The following is a 23,980-nucleotide window of genomic DNA, read 5'->3' as shown; positions in this document are numbered from 1 at the left end:
TTTAGAAGATGTTAAGCATGGAACAAAAGATGTTTTTGGACCGAGGCCATTCATTTTGCCATAGGTAAAAACGCGCATCATTTAGACGCGCACAGTAGAAACCACTGGATGAATGTGCTCCAAATAAGTAACAAGTTGGGCATAAAGCAATTAAGATCTGCCTTTTGGTGGTTTGGTGTAAATCAGAACAGAAATTATTTTTACATTTTTAAACTTGAAGAAAAAGGGGGTACTCCCTGTTCCAAAAAAACTTTAATATGTATTGTATTTATCCCATATTGAACTGCAGCATTGCTGTTTTTCAGAAATGAAAGGATACCTTTTTTCACCCTTTGATGAAGGTCATTCCCACCATTATCTCGAGGGAATGAAAAAAAAGAAAAGTCCTCAAAGTGATATTTAGAGGAGGAAGGTTTGACACCAGAGAGGATGTGTGGAAGGTGAAAGAGTACCAAAGCTTGTCTTTGACACTATTTGGGGGGGGACTAGAGAAGTGTTTTTCAGTTGCATCATTTTCATCTTTCATCAGGAATCTCACAGGATCACTGCAGGTAAATCGTGAGAGACAATTAGGAATTACAGTGTCTCATGTGAAAAAAGGGGGGAAATTATATTAGAAGAGGGACACGACGTACTATGTCTCTAGTGGAAAGAAAGGAGAGCAAAAAAGGAGGAGGGGTGCACATGTAGGGCTACTGTGGAAGACACTTTAATTTTAAGGTGTTTTTCTCTTACGGTGGTAATCAAAAGACATTGGGCCTCATTATGAGTGTGCCGGTCCGGAAACAACGGTGTCGTTAAGCCTACCGGCACCGTTGTTTCAGGACCGGCACACTACGACTCTGTGGGCGGGAGCCATCCTGCCCTCCAGGGACAGACCTGGCAGACAGGACGGCACCTGTCTGCAGAGTTTCACAGACCGGCACGGTTATTAACAGTGCCGGTCCTTCCGTGGTCCCCATTCCCATGGAGTCCTAGGACTGGAGACTTACAGAATTACAGGCACCATACTTTCCGGCCGCCGAGGTCAGAATATCCCAGTGTTACCGGGAAGTCAGGCGCCGGTAAAATTAGCAGGTCTGGCAGCAACCTGCCGGTTTTGTGATGAGCCCCATTGTGTTTCTGTGGGAACCATTGTTGCCGCAGTTATGTTCCCACAGCAAATTCTCCAGGGCAAATCTTGTGTGAATGAAGTAGGGGAAAACAAAACAAGGGGAAACACTCACAGGTGCTCCTCAATGTTTTACTCTAAGAGGTAGAAAGTGGTAAGCCACCCTGGAGAATGGCAAAGGCCAGTGTGTTATGGTATTTTACCCAAATCGGTGCAAAACAGCAGGGGACATGACCATGGCTGATGGGACATGGTAAGTTACTACTAAACGGGATAGGAGCCACATCCATAGGAGTCCTTACCATTGATGTCATGCATGGTGCCATTGGTGATGTAACTGATCATGCCATCTGTGATATTGTGTATTTGGTCATGGGCTGAGCAACCTGGGGGACTCCGTGCTAAGCTTATTATCACTTTAAACACCAGCGGAATTTCAGGGGTTTTGTTGTGTTGAATTATTTCACCTTAACTGTCTTCTATTTTACTGAAAACAATTTCACACATTCAGTTTCTAGAGGCAAGTGGTTCTGCAATTTCACGTGAGGAAATGTTCGGACTAGCTTTCCTACATGCCATTTGCCAAATTTTAACAAACTTCCCGAATGACAGATATGTATTATGTTTGGCACAGCAGCATATCGGGAAGTGGAGGCCAAGAGACGTGTACGGTCGAATCGGGGCAAGGGAGTTAAGGGGTGGAGGCATGAAGGTGAGAGGTCACAGGTGGTGGGTAACTATAGTCTGCTGTTATCTGGGATATTCCCCACACAGAGAAACAGTAGGCGGTGGCAGGGTGCTGGTTGCTGGTATGTCCCCCACGCGCAACGAGCAAGATGGGAGTGGGGTGGAGAATGTGAACGGGCTACGTACATGCTCTCTTGTCACAGGATCTGGAAAAACAGGATTCGGAAAACCCAGCCTGCGACAAGTTGCCCTTGAAAGACCAGTCTTTAAAACATGCACAAGTAATCATACAATTGGTAAATTGGATTGCACTGACCAGTCTGTTGCACCTTCCCAATCATTTGTCAGCTACTTTGCTGGTTCCCAAGTAGCAAAATCTCACAATATATTTAGAATACACAGGAAGCAACCCTTGACATATGTGAGGGTCCTTCCTACTCTTATCAATGTCTAGTTTGTTTAATCTACTCGGGTAACTGGAGAAAAAGATTGAGGCTGGATATCCATCGTATGATAAATCTTCTTTGGAGAGACTGCTAAGAAACTCTCTCTTGATCTGGAGGTTTTGGCCCCATATTTTCCAGTTTTAAGCTTGATCATCTTGGCCAAGCTTGCCCAAAAGACACAGACCTCAAACTTCCACCCCGGAGAAAACAGAACAGGAATTCTGAATCTCTGGGATAAAGGCTGGATATAGAATACCTCTGCTATAGATTAATAAAATGGTCATGGCCTTTTCAGAGGATTGTCCCAAGAAGTGGGTCCTGCCCTGTACTGCAGTACAGTTAGACATTTCCCTGAGGGAGTACAATTAAAGTGCGGGAAGAGTGCTGGATTAAAAATAAGCTGTATGGACCCAGCCTTATGCCTCTGCAGAGGTCTGTAAGACATGTGGATGCGCTGTTGTGGTTGTATTAATGGTGGCCTCCAGTTAGAAGATCATTAAAGCCTGGTCAGATTCAACAGGATGGCAGGGGCTAAATACGGGCGAGCAAGTGGAGGAGAAACGAGGGAGACAGAGAGAGATGGAAATAGAAAGAGCAAGACAGAGAGAAAGAAAACAAATACCAAAGAATGTGTGTGCAACAAAGGAAAGGATGCAGAAGGGATGTGGAAAATAAATGAAAGAGAAAGAGCTAAGTACGGAAGACAGAAATAAAAGCAAATGGGAGGGGAGTGAGGAAAGGAGGAAAGAGTTGCAAAGAAAGAAGTGAAAATAGAGGTAGAATGAAAACAGAGTTGGAAGGGAGAACATTTTTGGAAGGAAGTAATAAGGGAAGGAAGGACAGTCATAGAGAAAGAAGAGCACAGGGAAGGCAGGAAGGGAAGAAGAGAGGGCGGATGAAAGCACTAAAGAGGCTGCCGCAGGCTGTGTTCTGTTGCACAGCTCAACTTATAGAGCCCCACAACCACCTCTAGGAATGGATGGGTAAGGTGACTGGAGATTGTCGGGGCATACCTGAGAATGTTTGCCTAGGGCATCAAAACATTGAGGACCGCCACAGCCAAGAAAGGGGGAACAGCTCATAGCATCACCGCCATCTTGGCCAAGTTCCTAGACTGTGAAGCACCCCTCATCCATTCTATCCTGAGCCATCCAATCAACCTTTCCTTCATGCCTATATACAGACTCATTTCCCACCATCCGCCCATTGCAGAAACTCTCTGAGACATAGCAGCAAACCTTGTAGTGGAACACCAGTGCCTAGACATTCCTCAAGATTTCAAGTAGGATTCAGATACATATAGAAACTGCACTCGTATCCATTTAGGAAGACCTAAATTCTTCTCAGACTCAATCACCTTCACCCTCATACTCACAGCGGCATTTGACAGTCACCCACAGATTATTATTGAGGAAACTGGAAAGAGTTGGGGTACACAACGCATTGCAACAGCAAATTAGGTCCTTTCTCACAAACAGAACAGAAATCATCTTGATTCCTTTTTCAGCTCCAATCAGGCAGGATAACATGAGGAGTTCTGCAAAGTTCAAGCCTATCACCTCTCCTTTTCAGTATATAGATGACCCTATGTATGAGGCTCATCAAAAAACAGTGTCACCTGCTACAACTAATCAGGCATATATAAACAATAAAACAAACAATGCTCCCAACCCCACCCTCACCATCTGCCTCACACAAGTGAGCGCATAGATGAAGAATAACAACTTCAAACTCAACCCAGGCAAAACAGAAATCATGATTGGTTCACCCAATACTGCAGCAGAATCATTTATATCATGGCCTATGATAATGGTACGTGTCAAGGAACCTTAGACGTGATCAAGAACCTTGGCATCCTTATAGACAATGAATCTACCATATTCGCTCACTTAAATGTATAATGCCATTAGCATCACCTTCATTGACAGGACCATCACAATAAGATCTCTGTTTTGGTTTTATCAGGACCTGTTTATGCCAACAGCATATACCTCGGCATGTCAGATTACCTCACGAAATAACATCAATGTACACAGAATGCTGAGGAAAACTACTATTGGGACTTAACATGAACGAATACACAACACTAAGAGCACTTCACTGAAAATCGGTCAAAAAAGAATTCACCCCAAAGCACTTCACTTAACCCAGAAAGACATTAAGGGCTGCAGAGCCAGATTCATCCAAGGAAAGATCTTCCAATAGCAACAAAGATGCAGTGACGATGTACTACCAGAGGCCACTCGCTACACCATAGAGAGACACAGGATTGGCCAAGATGCAGTGACGATGTACTACCAGAGGCCACTCGCTACACCAGAGAGAGGCACAGGATTGGCCAAGATGCAGCGACGCTGTACTACTAGAGGCCACTCGCTACACCAGAGAGAGGCACAGGATTGACCATGATGCAGTGACGATGTACTACCAGAGGCCACTCGCTACACCAGAGAGAGGCACAGGATTGACCAAGATGCAGTGATGATGTACTACTAGAGGCCACTCGCTACACCAGAGAGAGGCACAGGATTGGCCAAGATGCAGCGACGCTGTACTACTAGAGGCCACTCGCTACACCAGAGAGAGGCACAGGATTGGCCAAGATGCAGCGACGCTGTACTACTAGAGGCCACTCGCTACACCAGAGAGAGGCACAGGATTGGCCAAGATGCAGCGACGCTGTACTACTAGAGGCCACTCGCTACACCAGAGAGAGGCACAGGATTGACCATGATGCAGTGACGATGTACTACCAGAGGCCACTCGCTACACCAGAGAGAGGCACAGGATTGACCAAGATGCAGTGATGATGTACTACTAGAGGCCACTCGCTACACCAGAGAGAGGCACAGGATTGGCCAAGATGCAGCGACGCTGTACTACTAGAGGCCACTCGCTACACCAGAGAGAGGCACAGGATTGACCATGATGCAGTGACGATGTACTACCAGAGGCCACTCGCTACACCAGAGAGAGGCACAGGATTGACCAAGATGCAGTGATGATGTACTACTAGAGGCCACTCGCTACACCAGAGAGAGGCACAGGATTGACCAAGATGCAGTGACGATATACTACCAGAGGCCACTCGCTACACCATAGAGAGACACAGGATTGGCCAAGATGCAGCGATGATGTACTACTAGAGGCCACTCGCTACACCAGAGAGAGGCACAGGATTGGCCAAGATGCAGCGACGCTTTACTACTAGAGGCCACTCGCTACACCAGAGAGAGGCACAGGATTGACCATGATGCAGTGACAATGTACTACCAGAGGCCACTCACTACACCAGAGAGAGAGAGAGACACAGGATTGGATTTCTATGGCATGGCAGTCAAGCTTTGGGACACTATCAAACGGGATTGGTAGGATGCAGGATCCCTTTAGTATCAGGAAAATGCCAAAGACATAATTTTCAATACCTAACCAACTAAATGCCCACCCAACCACCAGATGCCCCCCGGCTTCTACATGCGAACCATTAACTTGGACCTGAGACCTCAGCATATGCTCACCTTTTGAGCCCCACTCAAACAAACCAACCAGGGAATGCCATTATGAGTCGCTCCAACATAATGTGACTCTGGCTCTAGGTTGTCCCACACAGCACGTGACTCGCAGTCATTCCACCCAACCTCTGTCTTAGTGTTTCAAGTGAGCCACACATTTGTGTCACACCAAAAGGTGAAGAATGTGGACTGGCTGCGGGGCACTGATGCAACATGGCCAATGACACTTTATCCACTCCCTAATGTTTCAATGCAGCTTTGCCAGCTCTACCCACTAACTACTAAACTTCTGTGCTCAAACATACTACACATAAACCAATTGAGCCACACATACATGACCTCTAAATACCCCTCCCACCTGACAGTAAATAGCAGACCACCACAGCTCTGCAAGCAACTTGCTTACCTGAGCCCTGGTCAATGTATGCACCCGTCCTAGATACAATCGCCTTGATGCTCTTGTAAAGAAACTGCAAGAAAGTAACCTGCCTTCAGGGCCCATAGTACATCTGTCCGGCATGCATCAACACCGCAGCAAAGCCATCTTACTATTCCACCCTCTCCTCTACTAATCAAACCCACTTCTCCTTCACATCTGCAAGAGCTTCTGGAGTCCTTGCAAATGGCAGATAACATGTCACGTGAGTCAACATTCAGGGCCCTGACCTCATGATTAAGTTTAAAATCCTTAAATAAAACATCAGCAGCGGTGTCCAATTGCAGGCTCATGCCTTCAGATTGAGCCTTGGAAAATGCAGGCGTTCGATTTCTATAAAAGTATGTACAAGATACAAGTCACAGAGGTGTGGTCTTACAGTTTATTAACACCAGGGAGAGAACACTGATTGGCTTCCGAGGCCTTGCCTGATGGTATCAGGCCCACTAATGAGCCTCAACAACACAATTTTCCTTCCTGGGTACTTACGCACTACCTCCCACAACCCGGTACCCCGGCCCTATCTCCTGCTTACTATTGCTTCTAGCCGCTAGTGTACTGGCACTCCTGGGCAGCCTCGATTCAGGTCGTGTGCCCACCTCTCCTCGCCGATGGGTAACATGGAAAGGGTGAACGGTTACCCTTTTTCCTTGGAGGATATTTTGCTTTGAACTATAGCAAAGCAAAACATTGAAAAGACCCTTGTACCATTTCACAGGTGAAGTACGCTATTGGCACCCCAGGCCTCTTGCTGGGATCCTAATAGCTGTACGCGCCGTGGCTGGGAGCTTTACCAGCCAATAGTGGCCTGTGGCAGCAATGAGGCGCTTTCTTACTTTGAGTCTTAACCTTGGGCCAATGACATGAACTCACCCTTTGTGTACTGGCCAAACAATGAGGTAATGCCACCATGGATTTCGTGCCTTTACTGGACGGTAAAGCCCCTCTTGGGGGTTATTGGTCAAATAATGAAAAACGTGAGGTTTACAAACACCACTATTCACTGTTTTAGCAGTAGTTAAAAAGAACTCCCATTTGGTCCCATGGCACAAGAGTCACCATTAATGAAACACAATTTAGAAACTGCGACCAGCACCACCGCCCCCATTAAGAGACCCTCGCTTCGCTGGGCCCTTAACGTGGCCCGTTACCAGCAGGGACGGCCAGCTTCCAGGGGTTATATCGGCTCAAAATATTTTGATAGCTCGTCATGCCTACCTGTAAGGTATATGACCATTGGAACAGTGCCTGTGAAAATGTATAACCGATAACCATTGCAACACTGCCTGTAAACAATGTATAATTTATGCTTAGCCCAACCCCTGTAACTAAGTCACATTCTTGGAACAGCACCGCGATGCCTCCGGGCTGCCAGGCGCTTCACAAATATAAAAATAAATAAAATAAAATAAGGTCTGGCACAATTCCATCGTGCTTCTCATAATGTTCTTTTTACCCAAGCTTTAAAAGCGTTCCTTTAAATGCCCTTTGCATTTTGATGTTAACGCTCTGCGTTTTAGGGTCACCCGCTCCCGTATCTTCAGGTGCACACATCAATGATCGACTTAAATGGGGGTCTGAGGTTGATCACAGTTCAGGGGAAGATTGTTTGGGGTATTCGAGTGTGACTGGGGTGTGGGCTAAAAATGGCTGCTTGAACTAAGCTTGCATCAATGAATCGACCCGGAAGAACAAACCATCTGCGAGTTGCCCAAATAGAACTATTCCCAAGTTCATGCACTATTGGCCTGAAAGTCTAAGCCCCTTTGGCAAGCTCTTGCGCTACCTTAAATAATAATAGTAGAAGCTGTCACAGTGCCTGGATGCGGAACCTCGACAGCTGCCACGTCCCATTAGGATCCGGGTTGGAGACGGCGCGTGCACACCTTTTAAGGAGAACATAAATCAGAGGCAGCTTCCATCCAAACATTGCACGCTGACCCAAGGAAATTCCTTCCTGAACCACGTCTAAGTAATCTGACGAGCGCATGACTAAGAAAGGTGTAAACAGAAGACTCGTCGTGTCCATTTTAAGAGCACATGGGTTTCCATGACGGGAGGGGGGCTCACCGTTGCTGAGATGACAGCCAAAGTCTGGCAGAGGTTGAAGGGGCTTTACACATGTCTGCATGAGCACTGCATGCAGACCATCTGAAGTATTCAGCGGGCCCTTGCTTGAAAACCGGAAATGATCTATGTGACAGACAAAAATACTTTATGCCGGCATCAAAACAGCCAGAAGCATTCTTTTTGTTGTTTTTTACAGGGAAGAACCCACTTTGCAGTCCTTGTACCGTCCCCTCGCCTTAGCTTTACGCCTGCCTCTTATCCCGGTGTATGAGTATTAGATCGGAAGGTTGCGGCTGGCTTTGTAAGCAAGTGGTGGGTGCCTTGACTAATGCACCTGTACTGTTGCAACAGCCAATTGACTGGTGTTCCTGCCAAGCAAATGCTGAGACTGCAAAAAGCCCAAAATGCAGCCATTAGGGTGATCTTTAAACTAGGCTAAACGGCCCATGTCTCTCCATCTGGTCGAGCCTTACTTTGGCTCGCGGTTGAAGACCGCATTAGATTCAAGGTGGCCTGCCTTGTCTTTAAATGTTTGAATGGGCTGGCCCGATATATCGGAATGAATCGATTTGGCCTTATCAACCCATGAGATCTTTGCGATCCAGTGATTGTCATCTGTTGATAACTCCACACTCAGCTTACTCATCAAGAGGAGACAGAAGATTTGCGATCTTCAAAGCTTTGGAATTCACTTCCAATTGACATTAGGGCCATTAAATCCCTATGCCAGTTCCGCCAAGCTTTGAAGACGTTTCTGTTTAAGTAGTCTCTTCTTAAATCTACTGCTGTGTTGCAGTTCTCCTGTGGGTTGATGTTGCTTTGCATGTTTATGATTTCATCTGCACCGCTATACGGTTTGGTCCGTCACGTTCGTGTTATAAATGCAAAAATCAAATCAAAATCAAAGTGGCGCAAACAAAACTTCAACACTGAATCGTCGCTGCAGATAAAGAGCATAGAAATGAAGATCTGCATAGTACAACAACTACCAAGATTGTAAGGCTGCCTGTAGTACACCTGGTGCACAAAACTCCACAGGATGCCACTGTGGCATCAAACAATGCACTGTTTCGGAGGGAAGCCATGGCAGTTGATGCAGCGGGTGGACCCGAGACCAGAAAAGAGGGGAGACGGAGGGGGCATGCTATGCAGAAGGGTCAGAATGAGGGGAAGGGTAGGACAAAAGGCATAGTGGAGGGGTCACTGCTCCAAAAGAACATGTCCACAGAGTGCCAACCCCAACAATTGGCATATCATTAAGTGGTTGTGGCATGGTTGTCATGCCACCAGCACTGGGGTTTAGCAGCATGCAACAGGTGCCATTAAGACCAAGGTCCAGAAATACACTTTTCTGCTCAGCAAGATCTAGTCGGTGATGTGGCATCTAACACACCCAAAGATGCACCTCTCCGACCATGGATACACAAGCAAGGTGCATAGTAGAAGTGTCATTATAGAGTACGTGCAGGATGATTGGGGTCAAAGGATTCATAGATGGTGTGAGTTTGCAACTGGGAGGGGCACATTTTCAGGCTCTTTCTAAGTCTGAAGAGAGTCGCATGTTTGGTTGTGAGCTGCACCACCTGGATCAGAGGAAGAAAAAGGCTGTCTACTTTTGTAGACTTCTTGATTTTTGGAGTGTGGAAGAGAATGGCTGAAAATACTGGCAGAGGATGGCAGCATTGGCAGTGTTTTAGGACCTCAGGTACTCCCCATCAATTCATGAGGGGGTTCGGTAAAATGTAGGCAGGTTTGATTTTGAAATTCTGGGTGACAGATAGCCAACGGAGAGAGTAACAAATTAGCTTATTCCAATACAAATGCTTTGTCTTTTGACCCTTTATCACTATAATCTAAAATGCTCCCATAATCATTTCATCCAATTCCAATTTGAGAATACATCTAGAAACTATTTTGAATAGGTCAACGGCCAAGCCCAATTTACAATATGCAAATGGGTCCAAAATATTGAAAAAAGCTTTATATCTTTTTCAAGAAAAATGTTAACGTTTTTCAACTTATTGAAGTATTAATATAAATCTTAAAGCATGTACTGAATATGTTTATAATTTTGACAACACTTTCTAAAAATCTTCAGAACCAAATCTGCAACGCCTAAAACCACATTTCAGGCAAAACGTTATGTTTTAACTTGAACGTTTCAGAACCAAACAAGAAAACACTCAGTACTAATTGTAAGGAAGGCATGGCATCAAAGTAAGACAGACGCAAGTGATCACAGTGCAAGGGTGTTTGCTAAACTGTAAAATGGGTGAGATAAACGCCTACTCTTAACCTAAATCTAAGATGTGAGCAAGCTACGACCATCAAATAATAATAATACAGTCCTAGTGGAGTTTAGTCAAATAAAAAGGGCCTATCCTAAAACACCTATTGCCAATCCTTACCGCTATGCTACAAAAGAGAGTGGGAGAAGGTTCACAAGAAAGAAAGAAGTGTTCACAAAATGATAAGTCAGGATGTTATGGCCGCAGTGTCTTCCTTCCCCACGTTTGTAGCACTGGACAAGGCAGGACTCTCTAGCACAGCACACTCCTGGGTTTCTTCCGGCACACACTTACAGTTCCCTTTCTCAGTATCAGGGCCTACTGTGCCCAAGTCTCTTATGGAAAATGTCTTGCTTCAGAAGGCCAAATACACCAAAACAACAAAACAAAAGTTCCTTCTGTTAACCTTTACGTTGGGTGATTTACCTTCACCCTTGGATCCCCCTCAGCCGGGTTACAATCCTTCACTCAGTCACCATTCTCCCTCAGTAGGGTTCAGACCGACCGCAGCACTTGCCAATTTAAACAGAGACTTTGGAAGGGCGATCTCGCCTCACTGGGTCACTATGTTTACCTACGGCAAGAGCATGCTTCATGCCTCCTCAGTTCGCACAGTGTTCTCCTCAGCCGGACACAAACGCGCGTTTCACAATATCAAAAGTTGTGCAATGTGTGCAATGTGTCAAGGACTTTCAATTGTGCAAGACATTTGTATTGACCCATGTAAAACCACCATAACACCTTATACCAGCCTTCCCTAGGGCCTCTTGGTACTTGTAGTTTTCTTTACATAAGTTGCAATGTTCAACACAGTCTCTTGCCTCAGGAGAGGGGTACCAGCCAGAGACCTTCGACTGAGCGCCCATGTGGGGCTGGACCACTGTGACTCTGGTACCAAGTTCTTTCACGAAAGAGCTCTTGTCTATTTATCTTCTTAATGTTGCCACTGCAACCTTTAGCCAAACACAGTCTGTGTGACTATCAGGTTCATCTGACTCACCGGCTGTGCTGAACTTGTTGGTGGTTCCTTTGCCACTGGAATCAAGGATGGTACCACGATAGCAACCACGTCTCCCTGCCCTGGCTATCAGTGTGGGTGGGTGCCATGTACCGATGACATTCATTACACCATTTGCCAGCTGCGATTCCCGGTCTTATGTTGCTTTCATCTGAGGCTTTGCAGGTCTGTGTTGAAAAAGGCAAGGGCAACTCCCTCCTTGACGTCCTTTCAGGTCTCACTGCCTTTCTCCTCCGTTTGAACTGCCGTCCTGGAATGGCTGCTTCCTCATGCATACGGCCTTGCTCGGAGTGTGCTCCTGTGCTCCGCCTTTTATCCCTATGGGTGTTTGTGTTGGAAAAGGGGTGGGGGTAGAGGGTCTAAGTATCCTACTGGGCAGGATGGGGAAAAGGTGTCATAAACAAGGGGATACCGCATCTTTCCCTTCGGTGTCCAACTTCCACTCCCCGAAGACCCCCATCCAGGTGATCCTTCTGCACTGGTACACCCCCAGCAACTGGATCCAATACTGATCGCCGTGTCCTTGCCACCTGGATGACAGATCCCCAGGGAATAGGGAGGTGAGACACCTTCAGTTGTCTCACATAATGAAGTGATTTTATAATAATTTGACAATTATAAAAAATGGGATACAATAAAATTGAGAGATGTTCTTAAAGTTGTACTAAATTAATGAGCTTATTATTATTTTATGTGAGTTTATTATTATTTTATGTGGGAGATATATATAACGGTTACAGTGTAGAAGGGTAAATATTGAGACATGAATTAAATGGTAAGCTTTAAAATACAAATTAAAGCATGTATTTGCTTTTATACAATGCATCGGAAGAAAAAAGATAACTAATGACAACAGTTGAAATGTTTGAAATATTTAAAACCTTACACAACACATACAGGTATACCACAAGGTAACACAATATTATGTAATGGAAGATAGAGATTAAAAAAGCAAATTTAGAAAACGCCAGACAAGCTAGAAATGGAAAAATCATGGCTGGGAAATAAAAAGGCATTGTGTCAGTATTTACAGGTGCTTCACTGAAATATATGAGGCTGTTAGAGAATGTTATCATTACTTGGAACAACTTCAACAATTAGCAAAAAGGTATAGCATTAGACTCTGTTTATAGAGCTAAGAGTAATCTGACATATAATTAGTATGAAATGTATATGTTGGCGTAGATGGACAAACTGAAATATATTTCAAAGTTAATAGCTGTGGTGAAAATAAAAAATTAAACAAACTAACACATCAACACACTGATACAGATTGCCATGGGGTGTACTATGGAATTGTACAGGCACAGAAGTGTTCCCGGCGTGCCCGCTCCCGAAATGGACAGAAAAGAAGGTACGTGGGTTTGGGAGGGCAGGGTGGGAATTCTGTGGATTAGGGGGGAACAACACTTAACTCGTTCTATGGTGGGGGAGGTTGGTGACCTCCAGACGTGTGCCGGCTTGGAGCAGGGGATTACCGGTGTCTCACCTGCTAGTCCCTGGGGATCTGTCATCCAGGTGGCCAAGACACGGCTATCGTTATTGGATCCAGTTTCTGGGGGTGTACCAGTGCTGGAGGATCACCTGGATGGGGGTCTTCAGGGGGTGGAAGTGGGACACCGTAGGGTGAGATGCAATATCCCCTTCCTTATGACACCTTTTCCCCTTCTTGCCCAGTAATATACTGAGAAACTCTACCCCTCCACCCCCCTTTTCCAACACAAAGACTTAGGGCTTTAGGGAAGAACGTTTTAGGTATGTAAACAGAGCATTTACATATTGCTCAGCAGGGTGCCATATTCATGTTAAATGCTACGAGGATATAAGCTGATGTCCAGGTTGTATTGTAAGCAGTGTCATCTTGAAGGCAGTTTTGATTGGGTGACTATGCTCGATAAAGGAAGCTTGAGTATGATCTTTAAACTGTGGGTTCTAGGTCTTTGTTTGATTATTGAATTTACTTTCTTTATAGCCCCTTTAGAACACTTCTGACTTTCAGTCCTAAATTGGATTTTTTAATGACATTGACTTGTGTAAGGTAGCACCTATTCTGGTTATGACTCAGAGCAATGGAGATTACCATTTGTAATTTGGTATCATTCCTCTCTTATGGTTCCTACCAAATAAAATAATATTAATTTAAACAAATTCCAATCCTAAAGTTACTCATTATTAAAGATATTAATTTAAAGAAACTGAAAAAGCACATACTATCAAAGTGAGACCTTGATGAACATTTTAAGCCGGCGTCCTTTAAATTAATTCCATTGTTTGCTTAACTTTAAAACTAAAGGCATGTAAAATAAAATTGGTTTTGCCAGGTTTCTGAAATTGTTTGCTAAATTACGCCAATTTCAGGAAATTAGCTTCATTTTGAGAATTGAAAAAAATGTAATTAGCTCATTTGTAGGAAAACGAATCCTGAAGAATAGTTTTCAGTCTTTTCAAAAATGGTCTGCAAAGAAGTTTTCTGCAATGGGACTGTTGCATGTTTTCAAGCAAATTAAATGTAAACCTTTCATTTAAGCATTGCTCTCATTTTGCTGTTGTGAAATCCTTCAATTTAGTTTAGAGCAAACTTAACAGTCTGTCAGACCTCAGATATCTGGACTCTTTCCATTAATTTAATAGCAGAGGAAACCAACTGCAACTAGTGCTCACACAACGTGTCTACCTTTCAGGAAATCACAATACCAAAAAACATACAAAAGAGGGACAATTGACACATCAAAAAGGCATGTGTGTATGTATTAATAAACATTTGCTATCTACCACTATCGATAGCAATATTTGTTTGCTCTTGTGGGTATTGTTAAAGTGATACTTATAAGCCACAACCTCATCAGTGGTGTCTTGATTTATGTTTGTGAATTATGAGCAACTTTTGCTTGGAGGATCAGAAAGAGTCTTGTCTGTAGACTCTCTTTGAGGTTTCTACCACCCAAAGGGGTCCATGCCTATCTCTGTTTTTTGGTAAAAGGTCTTCCAAGCCTCAGCAAGGTTTATTCTGTGGTCCTCCAGCTATTCTGGACTGCAACTCCCATGATCCTTCACCACTAGCTATGCTGGCTAAGGTTGGTGAGAGTTGAAGTCCAAAACATCTGTGGAGCCAGATAATGAGTAAGCATGCCCATGAACTGGGAGCACAAAGTTCCCATGCCACCCTCTATTATAGCATGTTGAGACAGTAGACAAGCCGGTGAACTCACAGGATGTAGCAGATGACACCTATGCTCCACATGTCTGTTGGGTATCCGATCACTTCATAGTTGATCACCTCTGGTGCCACAAACTCTGGGGTTCCAAACAGCACTTTCAATGCGGACGTATTTTCTGCAAAGGAAAATCAACGACATTGGCACTATGCATTTAATTCACACAGACGCATAATACATTGCATGTCGTGTAGTTCTAATATGAAACAATATCAGTATGTTAGTGTTATATTTATATAAAAAAAAGAAGGGTGGTTAGATCCCCTTTTAAATTAGCGTCATAACCCATTGGATAGTATCAATCCATATGCCATTGTATGCCATATGAATTGATACTAATTGGAGTGCAAGGCATTTTAATTTTCTGGTGATGTAAGGCACCAGTGTACTGGATGTTTGTATGTACAGTACCCGACACTGACAGTTGTAATATCGGCCAACGCATGATGTTCACTTTGCCATTTAGCAAGACCTGTTGTCTCATTGAGTGACACCTGCTTGATTTAATCTTCCCCCAACACTTACATCCCTAAAAATAGAATAAACGAAACAGCACCTCACCATGGTGTGTGGCTAGGTGAACACCAGACTGCCCATGTGCAAGGGGTTCCATGTCATTTCATAGCAGGATGTTTTGTTTGCAGGGTTTTTTACTGCAATTTTATTGACAAAAACACCCATTGAATTTCTTTTCAATTATTTTTGGGGGGGTTCCCCCAACCACCCCATTCCTTTGTTTTTATTCCCAAACACCCACACCCCATATATGTACAATTTTCTAACCCATGAACCCTTATAAAATTTGATGGGTTTATTTGTAAAAGAATTTACGGTAAAAAAAACAGTGAAAAAACATCCTGCGATGAAAGTACGTCATACCGTGCAAGGATATGCCTGAACCAGTGCATGGTGAAGCATGGGAATGTGTGATGACTCATCTGCGCTTCTGCAGTCTTCTCTTGCCTGGCTTTGGATTGACAAGGGATATAACATAGATATCAGAATACGTAGTGCAGAGAGCTGAGTTCAAATCCCACCGCTGCCAAGTTACTTTTTGAAATTGGCTTTGCATTTCTTTTGCTTGTTTTTTTCTACATTGTTATGTAGACTTTTATTTCAACATCTGCTGTTTGGCCGACCTAAATTCAAACCCCTTGTTGGCTTTGGCGCTTTAGTGGCATAAACCACTGATTCTGTAAACCATTGGTACTGCAAATGTAAAAATAAAAGAGAAAATGTGGAAGGGGAGTTCAGGAGCAGTGTATGGCGTTGGCATGGCAACTTCCCGATGCTTGGCAATGAAATGGCCGAAGCACCAGCCAGGCCTTGACCCTCTCGCTCATGTCTGCCAGCCTGCTGCTGTTGCCGGGAGCTGTATGTGCTACTGAATTAGGAGCAAAATTAATGCAGTTAACTAGATACACGTTACATTTTCATTTGTATGCACCTCAATGCTTTTTGTCAGTAGAACTCCTGTCGGACTACTTTTAAAGTCTGAGCGGAGTGATCTCTCTTTGGTCTGCTTTGCCTAGACCCCGCTTTCAGCCACATGCTCGGTAGCTCCCAGGACGGAGAGCTGCCTCATGGCGGGCAAACGTATTTCAGGCGGTGGAATTCTAGCTCTTTGAATGGTAATGTGCTGACTGGCGGATTGACAATTTTACTCTCGTTGATTTTGGATACAGGTTTCGGAGCAATATGGAGGGATCTCAGAATGGTCTGCAACCGGAAAACCAAAACGTTGGTGTCCACTTGTGTGAACCTCAGCGGGATGACTAATATCATCTGCCTACACTACGTGGATTGGGTCACCAACTACACTGCCAGTGTGTATGGGAAAGTGCAGGAGACGGTCCCTGAGAAAAAGAAGAGGACAGGGGGAAAACTTTGCGGATTATTGAGCGCCTGGAAAGCGTCATCAACCAGCACATCCAAGGTAGGGTAGCACCACTTGTCCGGTTTCCCGCTCTCAGCCCATTCACTGTCCTGATTCCTTTAGAGGCACTTGTCTGTAAAATGGAACCCCTGGTAGAGTGCCGGTGGAGCACTGTGAATGCCAGGGCGCTTCTGAAGCAGCTCCCTTGACCCAACTGAAGGAGGGTATAGAAATGTGTTGGCACAGAGAACATATGCATTTCGGAGATCTGTTTAATTATAGCATCTGCTGTGCTAACCCTGCACCCGCAGTCCGCAGCAGCTAGGTTCTTACTCTTTGTTGGCAGGTGGCATAATTTCCGCACAGTGTGTGCATGTGGATGGTGTTGTGGGTGAGCATGCACACAAGCCCCCGTATTCCAGTGCCCCGGTGTGTTCATTCATTCTGGATTATTGTGTGGGAACACGGGCGCTGCCCAGTGCTTTGCTTTCCGCAGACCGCTCACGTTACTTATGGGCAATGCAATTCATCCAATGCCAAGTGACGTTGAATAAAAAGGCAGGACTGACTTGATTTAAAAAGAGAGCAATTTAGTAGCTCAAACGTCCAGCCATAATTTAAGAACTTAAACTTCCTTTCATAATTCCTGACCATGTGACACAAATGCCTCTATGTAAGGCATAACCGTGAAGATATCACCAGGTACCCACCAGGTAACCATGTAGCAATGCCCTTAATGTGGGATGTAATTGTGGTATCTTCATGAATGTAGAGGAGCAGATGTACACATCCGCAGGAGATCCTACCCCCCTACATCCCCTGTATTGGAGCCATGAGACTGTGCTCTGTCTAACACCAGCTATTGTACCAATACCGCAGCAAGTTTATGCAAGACGGCATCCATTAAGATGACCATATCAAATGTACCCTCGAGTTGATGACACCCTGCAGGAGGAACTCCCTGAAGGAATATGAGAAAGAGGCAAGAAAATGGGCTGATGACATCATAAGAAAGACGTCTGGAAATACCGAATGAACATGATGTACTGATCCTAGAGCAGAAATGACGAAGTAAAGAATCAAGTGTACCTTAAGGTGTAAAAGAAGAATATTACACAATACAAAGTGCTGCAGAAATTAGAGGTATAATGTATGTACATACGCTGAAACGCAAGGTAGATTACGTCTTCATATAGGCCAGCTATAAGCAGTGAATAGAATGCAGGCAGAGCCACCATTGTACATAAACTGGACATTGGTATCATGAATGAAGTAAGCCAAAGAATCATGGAGAGAAAATGGAGGGCTCTGTCGCAGTTTGATAGCAGGTTACTGGAGCTGCATTGGGAGGCTGTCTGGCCTGAAGTCAAGAACTGAGAGGTCGAGGTCAGCTATCTATGCTGAAGAGGAACATGTGTGCAGAGGATGAATCCTCTCATGTTAAGGTGCAAGAAATAACACAGAAGAAGCCAAGTCTTAATTCATTTAAAACATTTAAAAGCTTGCAGAATGAACAGAATCATGGTCTCATGTCACGTGAGTCAAGGCTGAAAATAGGGCTTGAACTTGGAGTTCCAGACACAGTAGCGAGTGCCCTCAATCCCGTTGCATTCCCATGAAAAGAATTCTCTGCAAGGCCAGGTACAAAGAGAATTTCATGGCAGAAGGCATGTGTGATGAGAGCTGTTGGGCTAATTGGGTTGTAGGGCAGCGCCATGTCCTATCTATTTGCACCTGGGTCTTGGCTCACATGCTGCCAATTGAAACGAATGGTCCAGATATGGCACACGCATGCCAAACCAATTATATTAGTCTGTATAACGAAGGACCTTATAGCTTGAGAAAGCAATGAAACACTGTGTAACTGATTTTTCTTAAATTATACATATGAAGGGGTAGTCATGAGTTGTCCACTTGATATCAGACAGCCAATTACAGACCTAGCTCCTATATGATTGCATATCTAGGTGTGTCCCTTAACCAATCCCAACGCTTGATAGGTTTTTCACCATTGCTGCATAGCGTGATGTCATTCTGATGCATAAAGAAGTATATAATTGTATTTTTTGTGGAAATCTCAGAGAATGAGCGTACATCCGTTGATGTACGTTGTAAACTCCGTTTTAGATAATCGCTAATAAAACAGTAACTTGACATCTTCTTGAGTTTGACCAGTTATTTGGACTATTCTGGTGTAATCCCATACAGTAACAGATGCACATTCCAAGGGCCATAAGCTCAGAACCTTGCTTAATCATTTCTTGGGCAAACAACATTCAAAGTTCAGTCCAGTGCGATATCTGTTCTTTTCATTTTTATTCCAGATTTTAGCAAACAAAAGCCGACAAAGAGATAGGTACTACGGTGCCCCACCGAAACCACCCTGGTAAGCGGTTCCTCTGAACAGTCATACTGTGTCTTAAACCAAAACTATTTTTTATTTGACAATCTTTCTCTGTTGGTGGGGTAATGTCAAAATTTCCCATACACACCCCCATCTTCCTAATTGCCCTTTTGGCCTTCCAATAGATTTTACAGAAGGCAATTTGAAGTTAAAAATTGCAAATCGTTCTACTGGAATCCAAACGCCCCCCCACCCCACCCCTTATCAAATCCTCTTTTAAAACTTGCCACCCTCCTCCTTGTACCCCGGTACCTAGAAATGCAAAATACAACTAACCTCAGGAAATGCCAAAACTATTGGCATTGCCAATGCGTGTTTGTTATGGCCTCCTCCTACCCAAGTACCACTCCAAAAACAAATATATATCCATATGCATTTGGTAAAATTGGACGAAAATACTTAACCATACTGTAGACTTTCAAAATAAAGTCTATTTAACAACGTATTACCTGGCATTCATGGGAGAACTAAAGAATAGAAATACACAGATTGGTGTCTTAGGAAAAACAGTATACAATTTAACTTATGTAGTGTGTGGGGCGGAGAAACGTTGAGTAAGGGTTAACAGTTCCTGCTACATGTTATTCACCATGTTTTGAAACACATTATCGCACCGACGTAGAATGTATACATTTAGTCCACTGCGTTCACATAAACTTGTCAACATTAAACCTCTGTCGTAGGTAACAGTACAATGGTGCTCTGTGCAAAATGAACACAGTTTCTACCGCCTCGTCAGACACTTTAAAAGCCACACTACGCGGTTGTCCAGAAGTTCTGCAACTGTGCTATTTGAGAACTAGGGGGAATATTTAAAACCATCCCTGGGTGACTGGTTTCAGAGTATATGCAGCTAGTGTACCAGGTCAGTGCACAGAACCCCTCGGCCAACCAGGCACTTCAAAAGCCATACTGCACTTCGGACTGACTTGTCTTAATTTCTTTTTTTTTATAACACATTTTGTTGTTTTTTCTATTTTAACATCACAATACATACATTCTTCGTATAAACATTCAACCTATATGACCAGTGAAACAGTCCTTGGTCAGGTGAAAGAAGAACAAGAAAGAAAAGAAGAAAGAAAAGGAAAGGCAAGAAAAGGGTCTTGCAGTGTCCGTTGTACTTCACGCTATATGCCAGATTGGATTACTTTTGTACATTGTGCCTGATCATCCATTGTTCAGGTTGGTACAGTCATTGGGCTTCCTCCCATTTGTTCCATATTTTGTCTGCTTTCCTCGGACACCCCCTGGCTGTGTATACTCTCCGTTCCATTGCAATGCATATGTTGAGGTCCGTCACCCATTGTTCGTACTGCGGTGTTGTTTCTGAACCCCATAATTGTGCAATGTTCCTTTTAGTTATTGTCGAGGTCGTCGATAGGAGCAACTTCTCATATTTAGATGCTTCTCCCTCCTCCTCCACCCCTAGCAGGAGTAGCTTTGGGTCTCTGTGTATCGTTCTCCCCAGCAACCGTGAGAGTTCATCGCAACATTTTTGCCAGTACTGTTGTATATGGTTGCAGTCCCACAGTATGTGGAAGAAGGTTCCCTCCTCCCTCTTGCACCAAAGACAGTGTGGGTCAGTTTTTTTCCCCCAGCGATATAATGCCACCCTTGGGTAGTAAATCCTGTGTAGTATTGTGAGCTGGATAAATCTAAGTCTGGCCGAAAAGGCCACCTCCCGAGGGTACATGAGGGCCCCCACCCAGTCTTCCGGTTGTATAAGTCCTATGTCTCTTTCCCATTTTTTTCTTGAAGTCTCCATGCTGCCATCCCCTCACTCACCCCTCACCAGTTGTTGTCACAATTGACAACCACGGGGTTCCACATGAAAGGTTAAAAAGTTGAATTGTGGCAGTATTAAACACTCTGCAATTGTAAGTCCTTACTAACCCATACTTCATGAAATAATAATACTGTTGAACAATGAAATGATTACTGGATTATTGTATGAAATGTGTGAAATGTACTGCGGGCTATGCCCCACACTGTATGCTGATCTGTTCTGTCAGAATTAAATAAAGGTTTCAAGAAAAAAAAAACACTCTGCAGGAGGTTACCATCTCTACCGAAACCCAAAATGTATATGAAAGAAATTTAAAAAAGCCAGCCCAACCCGTAGCATGCATTGCAGTAAAGAGACACCATTCAGATTATGCTTAATATTTTAGTTTAAAAAAGCCCAAATGGACTTTGGTTGTCCAGAAGGTCTGCAGTTGTGCTATTTGAGAACTAGAGGGGATATTTCAAAGCATCCCTGGGCGACTGGTCTCAGAGTATATCCAGCTACTGTAGCAGGTCAGTGCACAGAACCCCTCAGCCAACCACGCCGCAATGATAAATGCTGCGTAAAGTGCACATAACACCCCATGGATTGGGCCCCCTCTGTCTTTGAGAGTTATTGAGGAGTACCTGCCATTTCGCAGGGCCCTAAAAACCTCTCTCTTTTATGTTCGTTTTTTTTTACACTACTAGGGTTCTCCCCCCTTGAATGCCCGCTTAGTGTTTTATCGCTCAGATGCCTAAGGGCCTTAGTTACTTTATACGTTTCGTTACATTACATAACAATAAGTACAGTAATATAAATTGTGACTAGTATTTGATTCTTTTTATATTGCTTTCTGAATGCTCCCGGCTTGAAGATATCCAATCAAATGAGGAAAGAATTTTGTTTTAAAAATGCTGATTCATAAAAGCCTTTTTGCACAATGAGGCATATTACTGCCAATTTACAAGATGCTGGGTAGCTGCCAGTTTCCAGCATTGTATTAAAGATGTTATTAAACTGCCCGGACATTTTCAAAATCTCAGAAAAAGTCAACTCAGAAAAAGTCAACTAGGGTCCCTTCCAGTCCTGGCTACGACGTAAGGCTTGTTTCCTTTCATCATTCAACAATTCTTCCAAAAGTCAGTTTCAGCGTTATAGTTTTTTTCACAGTCTGAGCAGGCCGCCCCTAGTAGCAAATCACTGTCTTCTGAAGATTGCAGTAGCAGAGAGAAATGTTTTATTCAGGCCATATCATCAACACTTGGGAACATATTACTGATTGAAATCCTTTGAGTGAGGTCATGAGGAATCAATTCCCAGAATCCTATGGTATTATCATCACCGGCTGCCTCAATACATGTTTGCCGTGCAATTATGTCCAACACAGGTCGATGCTTGGGAATTGCTTGCTTATACTTGGCACGAGCAGCAGAAATGTGAAGTCTCTCAGGTGTTGCTTTTGTCAGGAATAGTAGAGGCTGCGTATAGTTGGTTTAAATTCTTCTTTGACCCAACCTTTGGATTGGTTACCTTTATTTCTCACACATTGCTTCACAAACTGAGAAGAAACCTATTTCATCAACTGCTTATGATACGTAAAGCAGCATCTTTTTCTATGGCTGAAGTCAAGAGCCTATTGATTAGTACCAAATTAGATGTTCTAACTCTCTCCTAAACTACGGGTGCTTATATAAAATACCATCTAACCCTGCTTTTTGATGAGGAAAGAGAAATCCCCTTTAGGTGCTTTTGTATATTACATTGCTCTAGAGAGGGGTGCCATATAATTCTCAGACTAATTTGTATCTTATATAATACAAAAAGCTTGAACCAGCTGCCATTTCTCAATTGATATACATCTATAATCAATAGCAGAATAACCCTGGTGGCTCTTAACCATGTTTCTGCCAGGGATGTCTTATGAAAGCCTACGATTGGTGTTGCAAAATCTCTAGACCGTCAAACCAGAGTAACATTTCAATCCTTGGGTGCATTTTCAGTTTCTAGATGTTCACAAACTGGAAGGACATCCACCTTCAACAGACCAAACTTTGACTGAATGTTTTCGGGAGAGTAAAGGCAGTTCAAAACCTGGCTGGCTGAGCCTGGGCATGACCAAGCAGAAGAACAAACTGCGAACTCGAAAGTAGCACCAGCTAAGTACAAGATAACATTCAAATGTCCTCGCACCATCCTAAAGGCTTCCTGGAGCCTGGGCCAGGATGCCTGCAGGAGATGGCTCCAAACCACAAATACACCAAACCACAGCTCAAGGAAAAACCTGCCCATCAAATGGAGCGTTAACTTGGGAAACAGCTAATGACTAACAGCAGCGGAATTGCCCAACGCCTCCACTGGCTCGGGCACGTCGGATGGCCTTTACCCTCACAGTATTGGCACCTCCTTGGGACTTATGATTACGACTTATCCCTCATCCTTCTCCACCTCTGTCATCTAGCCTTTTTTTATTTTGACAAGTGTCCCGAACTGGCCACAAGCCAGACATTGCAATTCTGTTTGCATGTTTTGTTGGAATGTATGCATGTGTTGGATGGATTGATGTAGGTGATGGATAAAGTACAAACCTAGCTGGGAATAGGGGACACACCCAGGGGGTTCCAAGTAGGATGCAAGGATGGCAGAGGAAGTGGGGTGGACAGTGGGAGTAGAGGGAAAGGGGGCTCCAGAAGGGAACTATCAGGCTTGAGAGGAGTGAATAGTAATTGGAGAGATGTTCCTTGAAGAGTAGGGTTTTCAGGTCCTCCCTGGAGTAGGGTGTTCAGGTCCTCCCTGAGGTATGACACGCAGGGGGATGTGAAAGTCAGATAGGGCAAAATATGCTAATTGGTTTTGAGGAATCATGCAACAGCAGTTGTTATAGTTTAAAGCTCTGTGGTTTTTAAGGAAGTAACCCTGGCAAGAAAATAAAAGTGATTTAATGTGTTTAAAAATAGAGAGGGGATCCTGCTTAAATGGACAGCGTTTTCTGTGATCCTCAGGTTCTGCACACCCGAGACATGAATTTATTCTCCCCAACTTTACTAGAAAATGAACTTATTTGAACAAATCTGGGGAAGGTTTTTGGAACTGTAGGATATTTTTTTCTTCTATGTGAACCTGTTTCTAATGCTTGTTAAGAAGTGACT

The 23,980-nt window shown here is 43.9% G+C and overlaps 1 protein-coding gene across 4 annotated transcripts in view; it reads right to left on the bottom strand.

Moving 5' to 3' along the window:
* MYLK (myosin light chain kinase) overlaps positions 1–23,980 on the bottom strand; it is a 1,914,870-nt gene that overhangs the window by 50,313 nt on the left and 1,840,577 nt on the right. For all 4 annotated transcript variants that reach the window (XM_069616671.1, XM_069616673.1, XM_069616672.1 and 1 more), the window contains one exon: positions 14,778–14,901. In XM_069616671.1, coding sequence (XP_069472772.1) covers positions 14,778–14,901 — 124 coding nt within the window. The remainder of the gene's footprint in view (positions 1–14,777; positions 14,902–23,980) is intronic.

This window comes from Ambystoma mexicanum, chromosome 9 (genome assembly GCF_040938575.1).
Source record: "Ambystoma mexicanum isolate Mex_15411 chromosome 9, UKY_AmexF1_1, whole genome shotgun sequence".
Classification (NCBI taxonomy): domain Eukaryota; kingdom Metazoa; phylum Chordata; class Amphibia; order Caudata; family Ambystomatidae; genus Ambystoma; species Ambystoma mexicanum.
This window is presented reverse-complemented; position numbering and strand designations above follow the sequence as displayed.